Genomic DNA, 24,676 nt, shown 5'->3' on the forward strand with positions numbered 1-24,676 from the left:
CTGTCTGTCATCTCCCACCCCAGACCCTCAATGGTTCCCTGATTCCCCTAGATACAGTAGATCCAAACTCCTCATACGACCTTTCTCGATCTTTCTTCCTCCGGTGGCCTCTCCTGGTTCGCTATGACCTTTCGATGGTGTGTGTGCCATTCTTGCAGCAAGGTGCATCATTCCTGGGAACCAAAAGGTTGTCTCTGTGTTCTCTCTGATGTCCCCTTACCCTGGAATTCACTCATCCACATCATTCTGTAGATATGGATGGAGCACCCAGAGTAGAATTTGATTTCTAATAAAAGACAAATAAGACAATTATTAAAATGCATACACAGCAAATTGATAGATAAAGACAGATGAAAATGCATCCAGTGTGATAAAGGGCAGGATAATTAGAGGTACTTGAAACAGATTGTTCTAGAGAACCTTTCTTCTGGTTGGAAAGGAAGGAAGATAGGAAAGAAGGAAAGGAGGAAGGGAGGGAGGGAGGGAGGGAGGGAGGGAGGGAGGGAGAGAGGAGAGAGGGAGAGATAGAGAAAGGGAGAGGAGGGTAGGCCATGTAGATATACCTGCAAATGCCCAAACCCACCCCAGGCACTGTAGGAACACTTACAATTTCCCAGCTACTCAAGAGGCTTAAACCCAAGAAGGGAGGGGCATTGTTTGAGCCCACAAGTTTGAGACCATCTTAGGCCACATACCATAATAGATCTCTTATTTAAGGAAACAAGCAAACTTGCTCAAATCTCCCAAATGCCCATCCTTTAGGAATGCTTTCTTTCTTAAATGCACTTTTTGGATTGGCTGCCCAGCTTAAGGCAACCCTCAGCCTTGGGTCAGAAGCAGATGCTGGCCACTTTGCTTCCCTACCCATCATCCCTTTAACATCTACAAATTCAACTAATATGTGTGTGCCGGGCTCTGTGTCCCCCAGAGAGGGGGGCCCAGTGCCCTTGGGAGCCAACCAGGTCAAGACGTGCCTCTTCCTTCTGTCCCTGGTTCCTGTCTATGTTGCCATGGGTGAGTCACCTTACCCCACAAGCTTTGCTGTCAGTGTGTCCAATGGGAATGAAAACAGTGCCAACCCCTGGTAGGTCACTGTCCTGCTCACACAGGCCTGGAAAGAAGAGCTGTGTTTTGACCCTCATTCCCTGGTTCCATGCCACCTCCCTTTGCTCTAGCTTAGTGTCCTACTTTAAATTATTAGAGAAAGAACTTGGGCTTGTTTCTGGGAAGTTCGCCGCTCTTGAAGAGGGTGTGGCTGAAAGTGAAGTGATCCCCAGTCTCCAGTGAAGTAGACTGGAGACTCTCTCATCTCCAGCCCCCTGTGCTGACCTGAGAGCCATGAATGTGACTTGTTCCAGATTCACCAAGGAAAAGCCAGCTGTCAGATGCATGCTCAGGCCTTCATCAGGACACCATCTGCCCATTCAGGGAGATTTGCAAACCTGTGCTATAGAGTTCAGAGAAGAGAGCCTTCAGAGCATGAACAGCCCTTATTAAATCTTGGCTCTGTCTAGGCCCACAGACTCTTGGGGACGCCTATACCATGCCCCCAGTTCAGGAAAACATTCGGTTTTCTGTATTATCTGGGCCTTGTCCTCTTCTGCCGACCTAGTTGCTGCTTTCTAAGGCACAGTCTGCACCTTCACTACATGGCCACTGGGTGGCACTGTAGGATGATCCTGGAATATCAGATGAACAGTAGGTGGTCCAAGTCTCCTGCTTGGAAGTGTGCAGATGGAGGGGAAACTACAGAGACTCTACCAGGTGCCTCCCCACCCCCGCCCCTCTTCCTACCTGATCATTGTGCCTCCAGACCCTCTTCCTCAGTTACATCTCTGCTCTCCAACACCAGGAAATCATCAGCCAAGATGGCTCAATTGCCTCCTTGATCCTCTAATTTTCCCACTCCCTGCTTCAAAGACTGGGTCAGAGAGGCTGAATCCCTCCAAGCCTTTTATCTGAGCTTCTTGAACAAGATCTTCTCTCTGTCCACTCCGTACAAGGTTTCCTCCCACAATCTGACACTCTACTCAGTCTTCACCCAGCAAGCATCAGGTACAAAGTAGCAGCCAGGCTCCTGCTCTGACCTGAAAGAGTCTTTTGGGTGTCTCCATCTACCCACTGAGAAGTAGGAGCCTATTGTCTCCCATAAGGCCTCAGCACTGCAGACTCTCTGTGTTCCGCTGTTGATGGCCCTGCTTGGACTCAGAGTACATCATTATGATGCACCAAGCATCAGATTGGCACTGTTTTGAATTCTTGCAGTGCTTGTTTTCAAAGTGCTCTTGTTTTCTGAAGTCTCCAGATCATTCCTTCCCTTCTAAACAGGCAATGAGAGAGCCTCAGTGGGAACTATTGTCCTGGAGCTCAGAGAAGCCTGAGCTCAAGTCCCACTCTGTCACTAGGACCAAGTGACCTTGACCTCTCTGAGCATCAGTGTCTCTCAGTATGTGGCACAGTAGAACTAAGGATGCTAGGAGTAAGTACGTCCATTGCTTACTTGAGGCTCCCATCCCTTAACTAAATAATGCCAGTGTGATTGTCTTAGAACAAAGAGATCATATATTCATTCAACTTTAACAGTTTACAAATGAGTAAAGTGGGGTCTAAAGAGGAAAGAGTAACTTTCTCCATGTCACATACCACATGGCTACCTCAAGAGTAGCAGAATTTGATCTAGTATGGGCAGATCTAGTACAGGTCAAGGTCATCGCATGATTTTAAGTGGCTTCTCTTGTACCTGCTCTATTCTCCTTCTCTATTATCAGAGAGGAAAAGAGACTGGGGGTCAGAGTAACAACCAGGCACAGGAACCTGGGTGGAACCTGGGTACTAAGGGCCAGTGTGTGCCAGGCTGCACCCACAGAGGTATGCCTGCCTTTGAGCCAATTAGGTCACATCTGAGTCAAGGTGGTTTTACCAAGGTGTTGGTGTGGGTACAGACACTTTGAAAACTAGAGTGACCTCGGAGAATGGCCACGTTGGTGCAGGACAAGAGAAGATGATGAAGCCAGGATGTGTCACAGAGGCCATTCATCAGCTGGAGTGCACCAGGCCACAGTGGATGCCAGGAAAGCCACTCTTAGTTGGGCTAGACCAGACACCAAGATATAAAGAAGACATATAGTCTTGCCCACCTAGTAGAAGATAACATGGGATGTCAATGGAGCATCTCAAAATCTGATCTAATAGGTTCATATCCCGGGCATAGAGTCAGTGGGTGGAAACCAGAGAGAGGGCCAGGAAGGCCTCCTAGATAGACATAGCATGAAGTGAGTATTAGAAGTCACTGGGTGGCAGAGAAGGTGTTAGAATCTGGCTGAGGGACTGCTAAAGCCAAAGCAGAAAGACTTGAGATTCCAGAAACTACCATTGTCCATCACTGAGATGCACATTCATATGTGTGGCAAGCAGCAGAGGTAGGAAGGGATGGACTCCAAGCCTGTCTCACTTCAGATCTTAGCCTTATACATCTAGATGAAGCCCCTTGGACCTTCAAGTCAGTTTAAAGTGATGCCTGTATGGACTTCTAAGATGGGGGTCATGGCGGACAGAGGACCATCATAGAAAGCTGGGAGGCAACTAGGCAGTTTGGGAGGCAACTAGGCAGTGGGACCAAGTCCTGTGCTCATTGCATGAGTTGGCTGTTTGAAACCTTGAACTTATGCAGGGACACTTGGCTCAGTCTGGGAGGAAGGGACTGGACCTGCCTGGACTGAGTCTACCAGGTTGATCGCAGTCCTCGGGGGAGGACTTGTCCTGGAAGAGGTGGGAATGGAGGGTGGGCTGGGGGTAAGGGAAGGGTGGGAGGGGGGAAAATAGGGGAACCCATGGCTGATATGTAGAACTGAATAGTATTGTAAAATAAAATATATATATATAAAAGAAAAAAAAAGAAAATGTTGGTTGACCACAGCAATACAGAGTCAAAGAGATGTTAAAGAGGTGACATGATCTGATCTGCACAGTAGAAAGGTGACTACAGTCACTTCAAGGAGAGGAGGCCGGGGAGGCCCCAGTATGAAGGATGAAGGCAAAGGACCAAAATGGGTTTGGAGAGATGTGACCAGGCCTGCTGGTGGCTAGACCAGGCCAGACAGGAAGGGTAAGTGGGAGAAAGCATGCAGGGGTGTCCAGGTCGTGTGTTTGGCTGGATGTGGAGGCTGTCCACATAGAAGAGGAAGCATGGGCCGTATACTGACTTCCGGGGGTCTGGATTAGACAGCTGGGGAAGAGTAGTGTCTCCCGGGACAAGGAGCATGGTGGAGAAGTAGGCCTGTGAAGTGAGGCTCACACAAGTTCTAGGCAGAATGCAGAGAACCCAGGGAACTTGTCATGAGTGCAGCTACAAGGTAACTTGGCTGCTTAAAACCCAGGCCCACAGAGCAGCCAAGTGGCCTGTGTTCCACACTTTCTCCTGCTCCAACTGGCCTGCAGATGGAGCCCTTACAGGTATGAGCAGCTGGAACACCGTCCTGGCCACACTGAGCCCTATCACGGAGCCACTGGGTGACATGAACTGGCTAAGGGACACATGGTGCCAACCTCAAAAAGAGACTTGTGACAGAAAAGCCAAGGGACAGTTAGTGAGTTTACCTGGGCATTGTGCTCACAGGCAGTTTACATCATAGGGGTCTGAGAACCCACAGAGTATCTGCCATAACTCCTTGGTGTAGACCGCTCAACTCCCACTTCCCATAGAGGATGGTAGTACTGTCGATGTCTGTGTTACAACTTGTGTCTGCATGGGACAGGCTCCATTCCAAGTGGCTTATCCCCCAGCCTTACCCTGAAAGTGCATGGTTAAGGAAACTGAGTCACAGCTAAAGCACAGCAGGCTGGAAGCAGGCCCTAGACCTGCTGGCACTTGTCCTGTGCTCTGACCACCGTGCCGTTTCATTCACAGGTACATGCGGGAGCCCTGCACAGAGCAGCCCAGCCTTGGGCAGAGTACGCCCTCTGCAGCCAGTCTTGGGTGAGGAATATGAGGCGCAGCAGACGATTCAGGCCAGGAGCCAATTCTCGGGCTCCACCCCAGAGCCTTTTGGAAGCAGTTAATCTACTTCCTACAGAACTTTTCTGAGTTAAGTAGCAGACTTCTGAAGCCCGTAGGGGCCGGACTCTGCTTTCAAGGATGTTCTCCAGTGTCCATCGATACACACCTGCAGGGCCCCGCCACAGCAGCGCAACAGCAGTGATGTTCACAGTAGCCTCATCCCACTGGTGAGTCCATTCACCAACGGACTTCACCAAGCCCATTCGTAAGCTCCTTAAGCTCCTTGATCATTTGAGATTTTTAATATGCACTGACTGTGAATGTTAGTTTCAGTCTTTCTGCCCTCTCCTCTTCCCTTCCCTCCCGCCCGCCCCCCACTCCCATGAACAAGGAGGTGGGGCTTGAGAGAATGTGGTACTTATTTCACAAATGAACTCCTGAAAAGAAAGGTCAAGTGAATATCCCATGAACCACAAGGCTCTGCGCAACCAAGACCAAAACCAGATGTTGCCTGGTCCACTCCTTTCACCAGGGTGAGCAGTGCTCCAAGGCTGTGCAAATTATGAGAAGCATTCACCGAGCCATTCACTGGAACAGACAAAAGAGGATTGGAGTCTGGGAGGCCGTACCACCATTTCCACCAGTCCCCGAGTTTACATGTGGCCAGTTAACCATTGACATCAATCCCTTTCTAAAGCAGTCTTCTTCCTGTCCTCTCCTCGGGATAAGAGAATGTGCCTGCAGGGTTTTTTGAGTTCTGATGGTCTGAATCCACATCCTAAATGGAGAAACCTGATATCCAGCAGGCAGGATGACATGGCAACCTGTGGACTCACACCATCTTGAGTTTGGTCCTAACCATATCACTTACCAGCTAACGTACGCTGACCAGTGTCTGGTCCTCTCTGAGCTCCAGTGTCTTTCTCTGTAAAACAGTCAATCACATCTTTCCCTAAACCTGGTTATAGGCATTCAAACAAATACCCACAATGCATCCCTGCCCTGCTTGCCCATGGGCTGGAAGGGCTGTGCCAGCACACAATCAGTACGGGAGTACCAAGAAGAGGTGCTGGCCATACCAAGAAGGTGGCACCAAAAGAAAGAATCATGGAGTCTTTCTGGGCCCCCAAATGATGGTGGGAGGGACTGAGAATAGGTGCACGGCGCGTTAGGAGCCCTTCTTTTCTGTTTTTGAGTTTCAGTACTTAACTGTTGGATGCTTCATGTACAATAAATTGCATTGCTTAAAATGTCAAATTTGAGATGTTTTGATGTAGGTATATACCTGCAAAACTGTCAACACACTCAAGATAATAAGCATAGCCATCACCCCCCAAAGAAATCCCTTCGCAGTCCATCTCCCACTCCCATCCCCGCACTTCTGTCCATGCAGCTACTGACCTGCTTCCTCTCTTTACAGACCACGGTGTTTGTATCTTCTAGAATGCTATATAAAATGGAGGAGCTGCACAATGATTCTGACACTTCGTGTGATTATTCAGTATTTATCTACACAACCCCTTCTTTTAATGACTAGAGTTACTTGCCTCTCTCTGCAGTGGTCACCACAGCCTTTCCCTAAAGGCAGGGCCTGGCTCCCAAGCAGGATACTAAACAAAAAGGGAAAGGAGAAGTCACTGGGGACAAGTATCGGAGGGGGAATGTCAGTGTCTCACCAAGGAAAAGGAGCAAGGGACTCACTGGTTGTTCCTTTGGAACCAGAACTAAGAACTGGAGATCTGGCCTTAATTTACCAGTGAAACTGGTTAGCTGTCCTCTCCTCCCGTCCAGTTTAGTCCTGACCACATTGCAAAGGGGCTTTGCTCCTGTTGGACAGATTAGGAGTCTGAAGCGCAAAGCTTTTTGATAATTGCTCAGGTTCTTACGGCTAACAAGTGCCTACATGGAGAAGCAGACCCATGTTCTTTCCTGCTATTTCATCCCCAGCCCTGATACCGTCAAATGTACCCAGAGAAATAGTTTTCAGGGTGAGGGCTCTTGGTGTAGCCTTTTCTTGTCTTTTCCTTCATTAGTTGATTTTTTTTCCATTGCCATTCACACTTAGGTCAGACTTTAAAGGGAAGGGAGAAAGTGACATGCCATGTGAGGAGACAACAGCAGGGGCCAGAGGAACTTCCCAAAGGGAAATGAAATTCAGACATCCTTGACACACACACACACACACACACACACACACACACACACACACTGGGGAATCAGGATCCCAAGACCCCTGGAGTCACAAAGATCTGATTCAAGACCTAGAGCCACCACTTCTTGACGTCATGAAGGTCAATTCCCCCTCTCTCAGCCTCTATTGCCTTTCCAGTGAATGGTGCTGACAGACAGACAAGTCAGAAGACTATGAGGACTGAGTGATGTGCTGGGTCACGGGTCCTTAGCATAGCCCCTGAACACGGTGAGCACAAGCCACCAGTTAAGATTATTATTAATTCTCCCACAAGGGTGTTTTGCTATCCACACCTTTTGTTCTACAAGTAAGGCAATGAAGATGTATACACACTCTCCAGTGGTCATAAGCATGACAAATAGGAGAACAGAGACCCTTGGGGAATCATCCAGAAGGAGTACATAGCAGGGCATTGGAGGATGTTTTTGCTGAAAAGCTGAGACCGTGGGAAGCAGGAAGAACAGGAAACACAGACCAGTGGTTTGTACAAAGAGAAACACAAAGCTAGGAGGAGAGTGGGCAGAACATTACAAATCATTGTTTATTAAGTGATTGTTGGATGCTAAACTCTTCGTATGCAATTTAACACTAACAGGCTGCCACTTCTGTAGTAAATTTACTTATCCAATAACTGGCCGAGATTACAGTTTGAGTTTGGCAGGCAAAACACCCAGGCCAGACTCTGGATCCTTCATGGACAGCCCATCTTCACGGCCCACCTTCCAGGAATCAGAAGCTGAACTGGTACAGTCTAGCAGTCATCAGTTTCCCTCTCCGCCCTCTCAGGGTACTCCCTGCAGCTCTAGGTAGGGTTGCAATTTTCAACCCCACTCTACAGACGACCCACTGGGGAATGGCTGCATCCCTCAGAACCTTCCCTTGCAGGGAAGCAGGCTTCAGACACTCTCCTAGAGAGGGTTGTCTTAGCAGAGAGAGCCCAGGAAGAGTCTTTCCCAAACTAGAGCCCTCTGAACATCAGAGCTCTGTGACCCATCTCAGTGTGTCCCTCTGTGGGTCGTCTATGCAGGTAGTTCCGACAGGGGTCTGCAGAACTCAACTAGTGAAGGCTTGGAGCTTTTGCAGGGCTTTCAAGCCGACCTGGACCCCTAAAGCACTCCCATCCCCAGCTAAACCAAGGACTTCCTACACAAATTCTTCGGAGACAGAGGGTATCCTATTCTATCCACCCCAGGGTACGAGAGCTACACCCCCAAATTCAGATCACAACGTGGACCAGCTAGTGTTGTCAGATCTATGAGAGGGCATCTGTGAGGAGCCGGCTGTTCCCAAGGGCAGCTGTGTGTCCCCTAGCCTTCTCTGTCCAGAGCCCTAGGGAAAGGAAGTCAGAAAGGCAAGTGGCCAAGTGGCCGGCCCTCAGTTCGGTTGTTCCTGCGGTTCTCCCAACCCCCACCCGGTGGGGGGCAAAGACAGCTCTGAGTTTCTGCCACGCTGCAGCCAGGCCCGCACCTGCTGCATTGCCCTGAGAAGCCAACGCTGTGCTGGGTAAGAACAAGGTGGGGCTCAGAGCTACAGGAGAGGACGCAGGAGAAGGCCAGAGAGGGGCCTGGGGTCTGCAGATCCTGTCTGGCAGCATCTTAATAATAGCAACACATCTCCCGTGGGGCTGGATCCCGCCTCGGGCCTGGGATAGTTCGTATTGATCGGTTCATCTTGCCTACTTCATTATGTTGGCAAGAACCTCTCAGGAGCTCCTCAACTTCTCTGCCCTCTCCACTTCTCCCGGCCCAGGCAGCAGCCAGCTGAGCTCTGCACCGAGTTCTGGTGGGTAACCTACGTTCTGCCCAAGAATGGGGTGTTTTCTTTGTGGTGAGGGTCGGGGACACGGGAGTCTTTCTAACCCGGTGGCCAGCTCGGTGGCGGCGGCGAGCGGCACAGCTCGCGGGCTCTGGCCCCCGCCGGCCCCTTTAATTCGAGTTCGCTGCGGGGCCAGGTGCGGCGCTGCGTGGCGCGGTGCGGCGCGGTGCGGCTGCGGGCGGCGGCCGGGCGCTCCGTACGCGCCGCCCGCGGGACTGCAGAGTCTGCTCCCGGCTGGCCGCCCGCACCCCGCCGCCACCACCGCCACCGCCCGCTGCCCGGGTTCTGCCGGCCCTGGATGTCACCCAGGAACATGGAGGCTCGGGTACCCATCCGCAAGGGTAAATCAGTGTCCGGCTTTCCGCGCGTGCTGCCATCCCTGCCCGGCTGCAGCGCCCAGAGGGGCTGCAGGGCACATCGGTAGTCTGGGCGGGCGAGCTGGTGTCGACCCCTGCTGTCGACCTGGAGGGTTATGGACCCGCGCCGGCCGCGGCGGGGGTGGAGGGTGGGGAGGGGGAATTTGCCCCTTCAGAAGAGTGCATGGAATGGGCTCGGGGACCCTGTGGTCTGTGCATGACATAGGGCGGAGGGCGCAGATTGGAGGTGGCGGGTGATGGGAAGTGCAGCTGACTGCATAGCCATGTCTGGTAAATAGTGGGTGGGTAGGACTCGAGTCACTTGGGTCCTCCTGGTTGCATTTGCCTCTCGGCAGTAGAGTAAAATAAGCTTCTCTGCAGTCGCTGCTTTTCCGCCTGGCCCGGGTGGTGGGCTGCCGCAGAGCCCCCTTGCCTAAGAGGAAGCTAGAACTGGGGCGGCTGCCTGGCGAAGCCTGCTCTGCACCCTCAGACTTGAGAGGCCCCTGTGTTTTCAGGTGGAGACGAGCCTCGGTGGTCCCTGAGCTGGACCTGGCAGGCACCAGCTAGGCTGTCCTCGGGCCCACAGCGGGAGCCCACCGCACTGCGCAGGAAGGGGTTAAGGTGGCACGCTCCAGCCGGCCGACGGCTGCAGGCTCTGGCCAGCCGCGCGGGTTCCGGCGGGAGCGCGCCCGGCGGAATCCCGGACCGGAGCCCGGGGCGATGGGAGAGGGCCCAGACCCCTCCCGGCCCTGGGGCCGGCGGGATTGGGTCGGCGGGGGGCCAGCCCGGAAGCCAGCTTCCTCTAGGCTCCCCCTCTCCGTGAAGCCAATCCTCCTCGCAGCCAAACAGCTTGAGCGTTTGTTCTGTGCTTCCCTGCCGAGATGTGAGGGATTTTCTCTTGGGAAGAAATCAGTGGTCGAGTGCCTGCCCAGCTCAAATGCCACCCAACACAGAGCAAGGCCTGAGGCCCAGGGATCCCGGAGGGAGAGTAAGTTCAGCGACCCCGGCTCTCCAGCATTCTACAGAGGCGATCTGGCTGTGTGCAGGGGTCTCTCTAGCTGGGTAGGCGTGTGTGTTGGAGGAGGAAGGATTGCTTCTTCAACCGGGACACGGCTAAGGTCAGAGGGGAAAACCCTCCCTTTGGGAGATAGGTGTTCTAACACCGGGATAGAGAAAGCTGGATCGTTCTGGGTGGCCGCAGAGGACTGGGAGGAGAAAGGGCTTCAAGCTAATAGGAAGAAAGGCTTACCCAGGAGAGGCTAGGAGGGTCCATGGGAGTTCTCGGCCACTACCATCATGAAAAGTAGGCATGGGGGATTGCCACTTGCAGAGAGGGGATCTGCCAGAGTCCTTCTAAGTCTTGGTTCCCGCTGCCTGAAAGCCCTGGGTTCCACCTTGCTGCTGTGTTTTGCAGGCAACCTCACACCTCCTGAGGACAGCCAGGAGGACTCTGTTTTTTGCTGAGCTGGGCGTCTTACCTCCTTCCTCCCAAAGGCTTCAGACCCAGGCTTCACTCTTCTCGAGTCCTGAATGCCCCTGGCCAAGCATCAAACTGTTCCTCCTCCAGCCCTATCCAGTCCTAGAGCACACCTCCAGGACCTGGAGCCTGCCCTCCTGCTCAGAATGACTCACCATTATTTCCAGCTCAAGTGAGAAGATGTGATGGGGAGTTGAGCTGCCTATTTGTGTAGCTAGGATTCCTGCCTGTGGCATCTGATCTGCTCTTCAAGGAAAAGCACCTCAGGCTCCTGCCTGGACAGGTAAATCAATCAATCAATAACAGACAACTAGAGTCATTGGGGGTGGTATCAGGGACCCTGGTACCCAGGCCCCAAACACCTTCCCATGAGTACCTCTTGTGATGCAGGTGTTGGTGAAACATTAGCGCGGTGCCTGGCCGAGGGTTCCCTCCTCACCTCCTCCTATGGAGCTGTGTCCCAGGATGCTGTGTAGTACACAGGAGCCTGTCTCAGCCACCTGCCTCCAGTGCAGGCCACTCTATAATTGAAAGATTGTTCCCTGAACCCTACTGATCCCTAGACAAATTACAAGGTGAAAGTAGCTTCAGTGGCAGGGGCAATGGTATGGTTGTGTTTCTGAGCTCTTGGCTGAGAGATGCGGGACATCAAGTACAGCTCATATCAGGTTGCCAGTGACTGGTGGTCTCATGTCTTTACCTGCCTCTGTCTTTCAGCCAAGCGAGGCTGTGTCTCCAGCTCTCAGAGGGCTCTGGGCCTCTCCTGAAGGAGCACAGACTAATGCTTCTGAGTTTCTTGGGGCCCAGTGACCAGCACCCTCAGCCCCCTGCTGCAAGCAGCTGGAAGGCATAGAGTAAAGTACTCTCCTCAGCCCAATTATGACAGTGGCTACCGGAGACCCAGTGGATGAGGCTGCTGCCCTCCCTGGGCACCCACAGGACACCTATGACCCAGAGGCAGACCACGAGTGCTGTGAGAGGGTGGTGATCAACATCTCAGGCCTGCGGTTTGAGACTCAGCTAAAGACCCTAGCCCAGTTTCCAGAGACCCTTTTAGGGGACCCCAAGAAGCGGATGAGGTACTTCGATCCCCTGCGAAATGAGTACTTTTTTGATCGCAACCGGCCTAGCTTTGATGCCATTTTGTACTACTACCAGTCTGGAGGCAGGTTGAGGCGACCTGTGAATGTGCCCTTAGATATATTCTCTGAAGAAATCCGGTTTTATGAGCTAGGAGAAGAAGCAATGGAGATGTTTCGGGAGGATGAAGGCTACATCAAGGAAGAAGAGCGTCCTCTGCCCGAAAATGAGTTTCAGAGACAGGTGTGGCTTCTCTTTGAATACCCTGAGAGCTCGGGGCCTGCCAGGATTATAGCCATTGTATCCGTCATGGTTATTCTGATCTCAATCGTCAGCTTCTGTCTGGAAACCTTGCCCATCTTCCGGGATGAGAATGAGGACATGCATGGTGGTGGGGTGACCTTCCACACCTACTCCAACAGCACCATCGGGTACCAGCAGTCCACCTCCTTCACTGACCCTTTCTTCATTGTAGAGACTCTCTGCATCATCTGGTTCTCCTTTGAGTTTCTGGTGAGATTCTTTGCCTGTCCCAGCAAAGCTGGCTTCTTCACCAACATTATGAACATCATTGACATTGTGGCTATCATTCCTTACTTTATAACCCTGGGGACAGAGTTAGCTGAGAAGCCAGAGGACGCCCAGCAAGGCCAGCAGGCCATGTCATTGGCCATTCTCCGTGTCATCCGGTTGGTAAGAGTCTTTAGGATTTTCAAGTTGTCCAGACACTCCAAAGGCCTGCAGATTCTAGGTCAGACCCTCAAAGCCAGCATGAGGGAATTGGGCCTCTTGATCTTCTTCCTCTTCATTGGGGTCATCCTCTTCTCTAGTGCTGTCTATTTTGCAGAAGCTGATGAGCGAGATTCCCAATTCCCCAGCATCCCGGATGCTTTCTGGTGGGCAGTTGTCTCCATGACAACTGTAGGCTATGGAGACATGGTTCCAACTACCATTGGGGGAAAGATAGTGGGTTCCCTGTGTGCAATTGCAGGTGTATTAACCATTGCCTTACCAGTCCCTGTCATAGTGTCTAATTTCAACTACTTCTACCATCGGGAGACAGAGGGAGAGGAGCAGGCCCAGTACTTGCAAGTGACAAGCTGTCCAAAGATCCCGTCCTCCCCTGACCTAAAGAAAAGTAGAAGTGCCTCTACCATAAGTAAGTCTGATTACATGGAGATACAGGAGGGAGTAAACAACAGTAATGAGGACTTTAGAGAGGAGAACTTAAAAACAGCCAACTGTACACTGGCTAACACAAACTATGTGAATATTACCAAAATGTTAACTGATGTCTGATGAAACCTATTAATGTACTCACAGCTCAACAGGACTAATGCAGATGTTGCATAATAGCCTGCATTGTAGTCAGTGTTCTAAAGTGTGCATCTGGTTCTGCATGGAAAGCAATAGTTGTGCAAGTGACTTTTGACCTTTTGATTTTTGATTTAGAACACAGAATATTTATCATGGCTTTCAAGAAATCTTCATCACTGACTTACAGGTTTCTAGAGATGGGAGTCACCTATGGAGCCAGCCTCTCAGATTGACACAATGCGGCCACCTCATAGTCTACACACAATCCATCATATCAGCACCATCCTGACTTCCTAACTAAATGCAAACACACCTGGCAGGTGCATTCTCCCTGCCGCACCCTACCACCCCACTTCAGCCCACCTACCCCTTCACAGGGGAACACCATCAGGGCTTAGTTTGAAAGTTCTGGTGACTACTCCAAAGGTCAGTCCCATTTTTGCATTGAAAAGAACACACAGTCCTGTGTGTTGGAATTGCTTTCTGTGTCACAGGCTGGGGTTCGTGAATTGCAGTTGCCAACTAGATGCTCCGGAGGCTTATGTTTCGTAACGGAAATGCTGCATTCTGCTTTTTCTCTGCAGTGTCGATGTGAGGGAAGCCCGGGGGGGGGGGGGGTGCGGGGAGGGACAGTTAATATGACCAAATATGAGTTGTCAAGTTTTACATTTGTTCCCTTAGGCCTATGGAGAGAAGCTACCTAATTCAGGGACTTCTCAGCTTCAGATACCATTTTGCAAGCTTCAGGGTCACAGAACATGTTTGATTTCTTCTTTCACTCTGGAGTTTGCAGACATCTGCTTTCCTGATGGTGTGGCCCAGCTCCACTACACTGCAGTGGAGTATACCAGTCATGCAATAGAGCTGCATGGGTGTTCACTGCATGAATCTCAATATTTAAAACACAGGAGATAACCTATTTTCCTAGTAGCCTATACAGTATTCATACGTAGAGTATTAATAGCCTTGGGATGGTATTGAACTAGGGTTTTTTTCCCCATCAGAAGGCAAAAGCCCTCCATCAGGGAAAAGCAAATAGACTATTTGGAATGGGGAACCAAAACTTCTGGCTGGCCCTCCAGCCCACCCATCTCTCTTCTTTCAATGAGAGCAAAGACCCTGCCACACCAGGAGAATGAACAGAAAACTCAGAGTCTAAACACTCATATGGCTGAACCTTAGGAATTGAATTAATCTAGTCATGGGCATGACTACAAAGCTTACCAGGGCATTGATCCTGAGGACAGGCAGATCTGTGGGTTCAATGTATATAAATATATATTAGCTATCTATCTTTCTCTCTCATGTGTTCCTCTAGTAAGCTATAGAAAAATTGCATTTGAACATTGTATAAGCTTATGCAATATTTTGACACAGGGCAATTTATGCATGTGTTTGACTATGTGCACTAGAATATATATATACAAACACAAGTGTGTGTATATGTATGTTATATACACACACACACACACATATATATATATTCATTCTCTGGAGTTCAGATTCAGGAGCAAATCCATTGCTTGGTGGGTTGGTTGTATAAGAAGCCCAATGGGTATGGTAAAACCCACTGGACCTGGGTTTGCTGTCATTGCCTCAGACACACTCCAGTGTTCATAGATTCCTAGACATTAGAATTGTCTCTCTGCCCTCCATGTGCTGCAGCTTCAGTTTCCCATGGCTGAAGCTTGTCTTCCTGAGTGCACAAGGGTCCTAGAGCCCTCACAACTCCAGCTATCCTGGGCCAGGCCCACCCCAGGCCTCCTCTCTACAATTCATCCCATTAGTCATCCTCATTATTATCCTCTCCCCTGTTTGGTTCACTGTCATTTGGCTCTGCATCCATCATTTTCATGAACCTGTCCCTAGAATGGATCCTTTGCTTTGAAACCAAGGAGTAAAACTCCCTGGGACCAGATTCTGCTGATCTAGACTTAAGGGAAGCCTCCTATTGGTGGAAATTTCCAAATTCCAGAACCAAGGGATGGATTCTCTGCATGGCCCAAAGCGTCATTTTGATTACTAAACTCAGACTCTCTCCCTAGCACACTGGTAATAAGAGCTGCCCTTTAAAAAAAAAAAAAGCCAACGAATGGGTAAAGAATTACCCCCACCCCAAGAACAGGTAAAGAATGAATAATCACTCACTGTACAGTCTCAAAGTAGAGAATGTGTTGGTCCTAGAAAGAATTGTGGGAGACAGCTTTCACCTCTTCATGCTGGGTTTCTTTGCCTTTTGACACAGTGGCTTAAATTCCCCAAACACAGTGAATCATGGTCAGGCTGTTCGGTATTGATTCCAACCCAGGCATCACTGTTCACTAGTCGGTATCTACAGTTGTCTTAGAGGAGGGGGCACCAGCTAAGGGTGCTAGTCCAGGGTGCTCATTAGTTCCTGGTCACCCACATCCCCAGGTGATCGCGGGGCATCCCATGCCGGGCACAAAGCCTCTGTGCTTCTCTTCTTCTCCTCTGTGGGAGGCGGTGCTGAACTTCATGACATGGGGTAGGAGGGACATACTTCGAAGGGTCAAAGGTTAAAGCAACTCATGCAGGTCTAAGTCAGGGGAAGTTACCTATTCACAAAATCCTTGGCCTGGGAACCATAAAATGTGCACACACAATGCATCCTAAAATGAATGACACATCATTGTCACACACAAACATAAAATATGCAACATATATGCAAAATACATATGGGCCAAAATAATATAAAAATCATACAAATAAAAGGTAGACAAAACATACATATGCTGCCCAAACATAGACTGTGTATACCAATACAGAATATCTGCAAGAGATGTATTTACCCCATGTGCAAATACACAGCATACAACTTATATGCAAAATATACAAATCAAACTGGGGGGCAATGGATATACATACAAGTACATAAATGATACTTTGTATTTTTTTCTGCACAAAAGTTCAGCATACACAGTGCACAGAGTTATACTAGATGCAGAAAAAAAAACAGTACCCATGCCCAAGAATACATGAAAAATTTAGACATTGAATCACTAATCATGCTTACGCTTCCACATCTAAAATTTGATGGACAAAGGCAAGGGATCAGATTGAAGTGCTTTCCCTTGCCCATATCAATAACCCTCAGTATTCTCCAAGGAGCTTCTTTGACATCCAATCTCATTCCTGAGACAGAACTCCTGAGGTTTCAAGCAGAAAGTTGGGCCACCACATCAAGCACTGGAATCTCCTGGGCTTGCTACCCTTCACCTTCTTTCAAACAGCACTCGGAGTGCGGGGTGTCTGAAATGACCTGTGAGAGCTAACAACCTAATACGGGCCTCCTCACTATACCTTTTCCTTCAGAGAAAAACCACACGGGTGATTCAGACTCCCTCCAAATGTCTGGAATCTCCAGATTTATCCCTATTCTCTTGAAGCAGTGCTGACTCAAGATATGCTAGGATTCTGAACCCTAAACCAGGTTGAAATACCCCACCAATCTTTGAGCCAAAAGAACTTATTACCCAACCTTCCAAAGTACCTCTTTGTCTGGAGCCAGGTCAGAAAATTGATTTTCTGTGTAGACTTAGCTCCTAAAATGAGACAGCTTTTCTTGCTCGTGGCCTTTTGCTCACTCTTGGGCAAAAGTCCACTGAAGTCAACTCTTGATCCCCACCTATGAGTGTTCAATCTAGGCATGCTTCCCCACCAGAGCTCCCTGGGAAGCCTGGCCTCCCATTCAATTGCTGTGCCTTGACAAAATTGCAGGCCAATTTAGCTGAAGTAAAATGTGATGAAGGACATTAACCTGTGGCTGAAGGAGCATTCACAATTTTTAGAGGGCCTGATTTTTATCCTCTGTTCTAACACTAGATTTAAACACTGTGTAAGATTATCCAGCATCATAGAGCCCCAGGAGTTGCTTCTTCCTGCTAGTAGGACCGGGTAGGGCCTGAGCACATTTCGGCAAAGGCTTTATCCAAAATGGAAGTTAAAAGTTACATCCAGCCTTGGACCAAGCTTCGTGGACTCTGGAGTCCACGAAGATACCCTATGGTCCTGGGTATCTTACCCCTCCCTTCAAGATTCCATAGAGGAGGCAGCAAGAGCCGAGAATGGAACATGTGGTCCAAGCAAGATATCAATTTTCCCCCCAGCTTTGTGAGATGCCTCTGTGGCCTCGGACTTTTTTAAAAGTTGGAGCTTCTGGGAGGTTGGAAAAGAAAGAGTCCAGGAAAGGCAGAGAAGTTGTCAGGAAGAGAAAGCAACTGAGCTGTTGACTTTCTGAGTAAATTTATCAAGAACCAAGTTTTCATTTGTTAATTAAATTTAATTCAGGAACCCAAATTTAATTTAGTTAAGGCTCTGTGCCTTCCTGGAACTTCGTGGTGTATGAGAGTCAAGTCTTGGTGAGAAAAGGCCACTCTTCCAAAGATCCTCAGCCTGGGAATTCAGTGCCAGCCCCAGTAGTGGAAAGGAGGTGGAAACTGATCTTCCATAGAAAAGCTATAGGAAGTACAAACAGCATGTGAAGGCCATAAGGAAAGCGCAGTGCTCTGACTTGCTGAGCTAGGAAGGAGGAGGACCCCAGAGCTCTCCTATGAAACCCTCTTCCCCTGTCATAACAATCTGCACATGGGCAATGCGATGACTACCTGACCTGAAAGGGGTCTGATGTCTAGGCTACTCCTGGTTACACAATAGAGGTTCCTTTTGCCTTGATAAAGTTTCCATTGCCCAGGTTCAAACTCATGACCTTAGTTCATTAACATCACTAGCCACTCAAGTCAACCAGCAGGATCTATATGCTGGGAGCTGTCTTAGTAGTTATTGTGATGATCATCTTTACCCTCAGACTTGGCCCTTGTTGAGACCAGCCCCCCCACCCCCGCTCCCCCGCCTCCCACCCCACCATGGAGCAGAAAGCTGGGACAGGAGGGGTAAGGGAATCCCTTATAAGCACCTCAACTTACCTAGTCCACTTTGCCTTTCTTTCTGCTCCCCTTCCCCCTAGAACTCAGCTCCATCCCTCATAGTTTGTGTCTCATCTTTTTAAAGAGGAAATGTGCAATAAAAGCAATAGTGACTGTTTTCTTTAGCAATAGCTCTTTCAAAATCTTGCTCTCAGGACTGAAAAATGATAGATAGTACATAGATCATCAGGTAATGCCCTTGACCTCTGGACATGGGTTCACAGTTTCTGTAGTTCTTCTTCCCACATGATCACATGACTGATTCCTGTCTGCTGAGGTCTGACCTCCTTCTGGAAGGAACATATACACAGAGGTGCAGTGTCGGCCCGAGGAAGGCCCATGAGAAGGCATTCTTTGTCACACTGTCTCTTTCTTGTGTGCACCTCTCTCTGTTTGCGTCTCTGTACCCCTCTTCCACTGCCCCACCTTCCTACCAGTTCTTTAACAGCACCCTAGAAACTTCTAGGCACTGAAACCTTGCATTTGAGTGACCTCATGCCAGCCCATCTTGTTGACTTAGTGTTTGTCTGTCAGGTGTAATGGAAGCCTATAGGAGAGCGCTTACTGATAGATAAGAATAAAGCATCCTGAGCCATTATAGAAGATCCTTTCCATGCACTAAAAGCCATTACTTGATTCTTTTGCAGCCCTCTCCAGGGAGATGAATATGAGGGAATGTAGCCCTGAGGTGTACACCTGGGATCAGTTACTTGGGCAGATTTGGGGACTGCCCTCTGTCTCTCCTTCACAACAGACTGAATTGCTCAACCATAGAAACTCTATCAGAGCTTCAGGCAAAATGAGTCTTATGGCTTTGGGTAGACGTGGGCAGGCACAAAGGTATGTGTGGTCAGGGGATATCATTAGCAAAATAAACCCTACCTCTCACTACAGGGAGCAGCTGTGCAAATAGTTCACATATCACCCAGGGTTTTGGAAGGGACCTCTTTCTTGAAACATTTGTGAGGTGAGCTAGTAATATTCAGACTGGAATTAGGGAAGGCTGGCAACCCCAGGAGACCATTCCATCCTTCTCAGTCTACTTTGCTCCACACACCCTTGCATAGTCTAACCTTGGGAAATCTCAGGGAGGAGAGTGTCCTGGATGCTTTGCAATCCTAGTTACTTGAGGAGAGATGGGAAAATATGTGGTTCAGCCTTTGTGCTTGGGAAGTATTTCCTAAATAGGTTTAATATAAACTCTTGCCTTAGTTAAGTAGAGCATTTGGAGAAGACAGAAGACCTTGCATGGCTCAGAGTCAACCTTCTAAACCTCAGTGCTTGGTGTATGGAAACAGAAGTGTAGCAGACCAAAGAGACAGGCTGAATGACACTGGCTGCAAAGTCCGGGCACATCATAGCTTACCAGATGATGCCCTTGCTTGCCTCTTCCTACTAAAAGTATAGAAAGACAACTAATTCCTGTCGATAAAGGTTTTAGTTAATTGGTCCTGAGTTATTAGAGGTTTTCCATATATACATATACCTGTGTGTATATATGTATAGTATATGTATATATGTATGCCATTATTTTAAAAAATTACACAAATAGATGTTAACCAATCTCAGTTTCACTAGTGTGGAATAAATTTGGCATTCTAAGGAATAAGCTGCGTTTACTTGAATTTTAACATGACCTTTTTTGCGTTCTTTCCACCTCTCTAGCTCTGTGCTTTTTCTGCTTAAGAACCTATCTAGAAGGCATTTATTCAAACAAAAGAACAGGCTCAGGGTTGCCTCTTTCCCTTCGCTGCCAGGTGGCTGCCTGGTTCAAGGATCAAAGGGAAGTGTGATCCCAGGGCCAGGTGCTTTCTTATCCTTTATTCTGTCTGCCTTGGTTGGCTGTAACCTCATCTCTCAAGACCTGAAAAGTTATGCCCAACTTTGTACCTGTAGGAGAGTGGAACGCTCAGACTTGGGCTGGTCTGTTTAGTTTTCTCTTGGTCAGTGTTAGTCCTAGGTTTGACTTTCTTGAGTTCTGAAACACCCTCAGTGAAGAATGAAAAAAATGGGCTTTGTGGCCATTCCTGAAACTAAACCAGCATGCAGTTGAGTCCACTTAGTGGGAGCAGAGGGCCAGGCCTAGAGCAACTAAAACCCACTTGTCTTCTTGGGGATGAGCTGTATACACCATTCAAGAAACTTCTGGGTAGGAGCCTAAACATGCCCTCCTTGCTATCTTGCCTGGCAGTGTTAAACTCAGAGGGAAACACTTTCTCAGCCTCATCTCCTGCATTAGACTGTGTGCGCTCTACTTGGGAGTAGGTGGGAGGGATTCCTCACTAGTATCTGAAGCAGTTGAGGTGATACAGGGGTGGCTGTCATCTCCCCACATTCCCAGAAGCTCGGCAATATGGTCAAATGAGCCATCATCCCATAGTAGAAGCCGTTACCCTTGACTTAGCATGACCAGCTGGCAAGTGCTGCAGTTGGCCTATCTATAATGGCCGCCTCTCATCCTGCATGAGCCTCAGCATGGAAACTAATCTAAACTGCCTGTGCTCTTCTACACTCCTAAAATAGTCAGATATGTTCCAGATGAGTGTGCAGCTGAGAAGTCCTTGCATCATTCTACTGACGGATGCATAGGGCAGGTGTGATTACATAATAATGTGGACAGCTGCTGCAGCAGCTACCTAATTAAGGGAAATAGAGATGTGGCTGGGTGATAGGACCTTAGGTAGCTACCCAGAGGACTGCATGCCGTGTCTCTGGGTCCTTGTGAGAAGCCTCTAAGCCCTGCTTCTCCTTGAAAATGACTCCCTAGACACTGCTGCCTTGTTTGTCTGACTGCATAAACACTCAGGGCTGCAGAGAAAGCAAAGGAGGAGCTTAGGGAAGAGACTGTTTAGGGGTATGCTTTGCTAGCAGACAGTTTCTGTATGAGCTGCTAATGTGACTGACTTCTGAACTCATGAAATGTAGGACAAAGACTTTGACCTGCCAGGTGAGGCTAGAAAGGAGCACACGAGCTCCAGGCTGAGAACTGGAATAGAGAAGCAAGAAGAGAGGCCTGGGTGGCGTTGGCAAGGGTGAGTCTCAGCTCCTGAGAGTCTGAACATGCTCTGTGCTTGCCCCAGTTCTGCCTTCACGTGGGAGCCAGCGACCCAGTTTCCTTTTGTTGTCGTGCTTGGATGGTTCCTTCATTTGAAGGGCTCCAGGAAGCTGGAAAGTCCCATGATTGAGCTCCAGCCTGCTGAGCAAACAGTGCCCCAGCCAAATTGGCCTCTTCCTAGGTTTCTGCATCCATGCACCCCTCTCTCCCACTGAGGGTAATCTTGGAACAGCCAGGATTAATGGTGCCAGCAAGCAAGGAGGATTCTCTTGTTTCCATTAAAGACAGAGCTGTAAAGCTCATGAGTGGGGGCTGTTGTGTGCTTATGTGCTTATTATATAGGCTGTCTCTGGAGAACATATCTATATATAATATATTATATATATTATATATGTGAGTGTATAAATATATGCGTGTCTATTTATACACACCGGGTGGAAATGGCCACTCACTTAGGCTCATGCAGCACGGACTAATTAGGGTTTCCACTGGCTTCTTTGCTGCTCATGCATGGCTCTGCAGCTGCCCTCCCGTGTCCTGTCTCTAAAAAAATCGCTGAAAACTCAAAGAGGAGAGGAAGATAAATAAGCCTCTTTGGGATCAATAGGAAAAGGAACTCCAAGGCTGATGGCAAAGCTTCCTAAGGATGATGCTGAAAGGGAACTTAGGTCTCCATGGTGATAACAGACAGAGAACCAATGAAAGCTGAAGGCGGAGCAGGACTTGTGTGGAGGACTCATGGGAGTTGGAAGTCATTTAACTATTTGTTTGCTTCATGAAAATTTAGACACCAGCTGTAACTGCATTGCACAGGATGTATAGATGTACCATTCTTGCTGACATATTCTGGAAGCTTTCAGCCCCAGCAACACTGCCCCACCCAGGACTTCTGCAGCTGAGAGTTCCTGTGTCAGTAGGGTCTGATGTATGTACATAGATTATACATATATGTGTACATATGTGCCTCAATGAACATTGCCTGTTCACCTTATCATGGGTGTACATAGACTTCATAGAGCTCCACAGTCTTTTGTAAATATTGACACAAGTAAATAAGTATATAAATATATATTAATGAGGATTTATTTTAACATCATTCTGTGTGAAATGACAAAAATAAAATTTTTGACAGACACCAATGTTTTCTGCCCTCTCTCTGGTTTGGATTACTGTCTTTACAAAATAAAAATGCGGCTGCCTTCCTCTCCATTTTCTGAAGCTATGAAAGTTCATCAGACCCAGGCTGCCCATTTGCGATGCATCAGGGACCACCTTGGCTGTATACCCATTTGCCATTGCCTAAGAGTCCCATGTAGACACGGTGGGACATGTGGAAAGCAGAAACTCATTTCTGATTTCTTCGGGGATCTCCTCCATTACATCAGTGTCTTCCACATAGCTGGAGAATGTGTGGGAAAGGGGACTCTAGTACAAAGTCAGCCTAGGATTCATTTAACTCCTACCTCATCCACCTTTGCCATCCCTACTGTCTTCATACATAGGCTCACTTCTCATTACTGCAGGCGCCAGGGAGTCTGGACCAGCTAGACTCTCGGCCCTCAAATGGTACTGCCTACCTTGGCCTCTCAAGAAATAGCCTGGCAATATAGCTCAGGTGACAGAGCACTTGCCTAACACTCACATGACCCCCAGTTCAGTCCCTAGCACTGCATAAACCAAGCGTGGTGGGACGTGCCTATAATCTCAACATTCTGAAGGTGGAGACAGGAGGATCAGAAACTCAAGGCTATCCTTAGGTCTATATTCAGTTTGAGGATAGTCTAGAATACAGGGCACCCTGACCCAAAAGTAAAATTAAATTAAAAGGAATGATGGGAGCTTTGTTCTCTAGCTCCACAAGGCATCTCTTGGAGAAAGTTCTGGCACATTTTGCTGAGGCACATGTGTCTTCTTGCCTTTCAGGGCTAAGTGCATCCAGAACTGGACTTCCCAGCTTTCAGATGGCTCAAAAGCTGCCACGGTATAGAGTATGACCACAGCAAAGTCCTTGCCCTCAGCCACCATCAAGTACAACCTGCCTCACCCAGCACTTTCCCTTATCTTGCCCAGGTATCCCATTCCAGACCCCCAGTTTCTCCTCCCGACAGTCTGCCATGTTCTGTCCCTAGGAAACTGGCCAAGCACTCCCTCTATTCCACCCCACCCTCACATCCTAATCTTACCTTCAGAAAGATGTGTTTCTGGGCAGCAGGCACTGAGGTGGCAAGGAAAAAGATGAAGAAAATGTGAATTAATTTGCTACTGACCCCTCCACAGTGAGTATTTCTTGTGGCATCAGGGACTTGCAAGATTTCTAGACCTCTGCAGAGCAGACCAGTCTGACCAACAGGATGAGGCTCCTTTCTTCAAAGAAGTAGGAAATGGAGTCAGGTTCCCAGGCTAGCCCTCTTGTTAGTCTACTCTACCAGCTATGAAATTCCTGACTCTAAAGGGCCGAAGGGTGGCAGCTGTGGAGACATTTGCCTGTTCCTGACTGCTTGGGTCTTGTTGGGAGAAGCAAGTAAAAAAAGGAAGAAAGAGAAAGTTTTTATGGGTGGGAACTGAAACAACAAGGTCCCCATTGGTCTCTCTATTTAGATATGGAGTCCTCAGATAGCCCCATGTAGACCTTCCTAGCCAATTAAGCACGTTGGACCTTCTCTGTCTGGCCTGGAGCTCCTACCCTCTTCTCTGTCCACCACAGAGGCCAGAACCCTGAACTGTGCCCACCAGTAACTCCCAGTTCAAAGAGGCATGGATGGTGATGGGGTGAAATACTTAGTAGGGAGAGATCCCATCTAGTTCAGGGCCAGGAGTGAGCACGGAGTAGCAACACTGCATGGGTCCAACTGAGAAACAAAATGGCCCCTCCCACCCTCATGAAAGAGAAGAGCTCCAATGTGAAGGGCTGTGGCTTTCCTCTCTGATCTGTCCCTCAAAAGCTCTGAGACCCTGGGACACACTCTTACATCCTCTTTGAACCTCCATCTCCATGAATCTACAAAAGGAGTCGTGATTCCTGCCCCGTCTCATGAAGTTTAAGTGAGCACCTGGTAAATCATAAAACCTCAATAAAACAATGTGACTATTTCTTCTCCCCAAATTCCATGCCAGAAAGACCCATACAGGGCAGATACTGAATAATCTGGGACATAAGTTGAAGGATGTGGTGCTGGAGGAATGGTTCAGTGAGTAATGTGCCTGCTGCAGACGCGATCCTCAGTTCAGATGCCCAGCATGTGCGTCAACACTGGACAGTGAGGTGTGCACAAATGTAATCCCAGTGCTGGGGAAATGGGCGGGCAGATGCCGGGAGCTCATTGGCTAGACAGTATAGTCAAATTGATGCTCCAGGTTTAGTGAGAGACCCTGTTCAAAAAATAAAATGGGGAGTGATTGGGAAAGGCACTTACATCAACCTGTGCCCTACATGCCGTGTGTGTGTG

General features: G+C 48.8%; 1 protein-coding gene across 5 annotated transcripts; it reads left to right on the forward strand.

The window, feature by feature from the left end:
* The first annotated feature begins 8,617 nt into the window (after nucleotides 1-8,617).
* On the forward strand, nucleotides 8,618-22,365 carry Kcna2 (potassium voltage-gated channel subfamily A member 2). Of its 5 annotated transcripts, none has more exons than XM_028859855.2 (3): nucleotides 8,618-8,690; nucleotides 10,773-11,118; nucleotides 11,553-22,365. In XM_028859855.2, the coding sequence occupies exon 3, from the start codon at nucleotides 11,715-11,717 to the stop codon at nucleotides 13,212-13,214; it is 1,500 nt and encodes a 499-aa protein (XP_028715688.1). In that variant the 5' UTR covers nucleotides 8,618-8,690; nucleotides 10,773-11,118; nucleotides 11,553-11,714; the 3' UTR covers nucleotides 13,215-22,365. The 5 variants fall into 5 exon arrangements, with proteins under 5 accessions (XP_028715688.1, XP_028715687.1, XP_028715683.1 ...); XM_028859854.2 differs by lacking the exon at nucleotides 8,618-8,690 and adding an exon at nucleotides 8,714-8,969; XM_028859850.2 differs by lacking the exon at nucleotides 8,618-8,690 and adding an exon at nucleotides 9,249-9,343.
* Nucleotides 22,366-24,676: the final 2,311 nt, after the last annotated feature.

Source organism: Peromyscus leucopus, chromosome 6 (genome assembly GCF_004664715.2).
Source record: "Peromyscus leucopus breed LL Stock chromosome 6, UCI_PerLeu_2.1, whole genome shotgun sequence".
NCBI lineage: Eukaryota > Metazoa > Chordata > Mammalia > Rodentia > Cricetidae > Peromyscus > Peromyscus leucopus.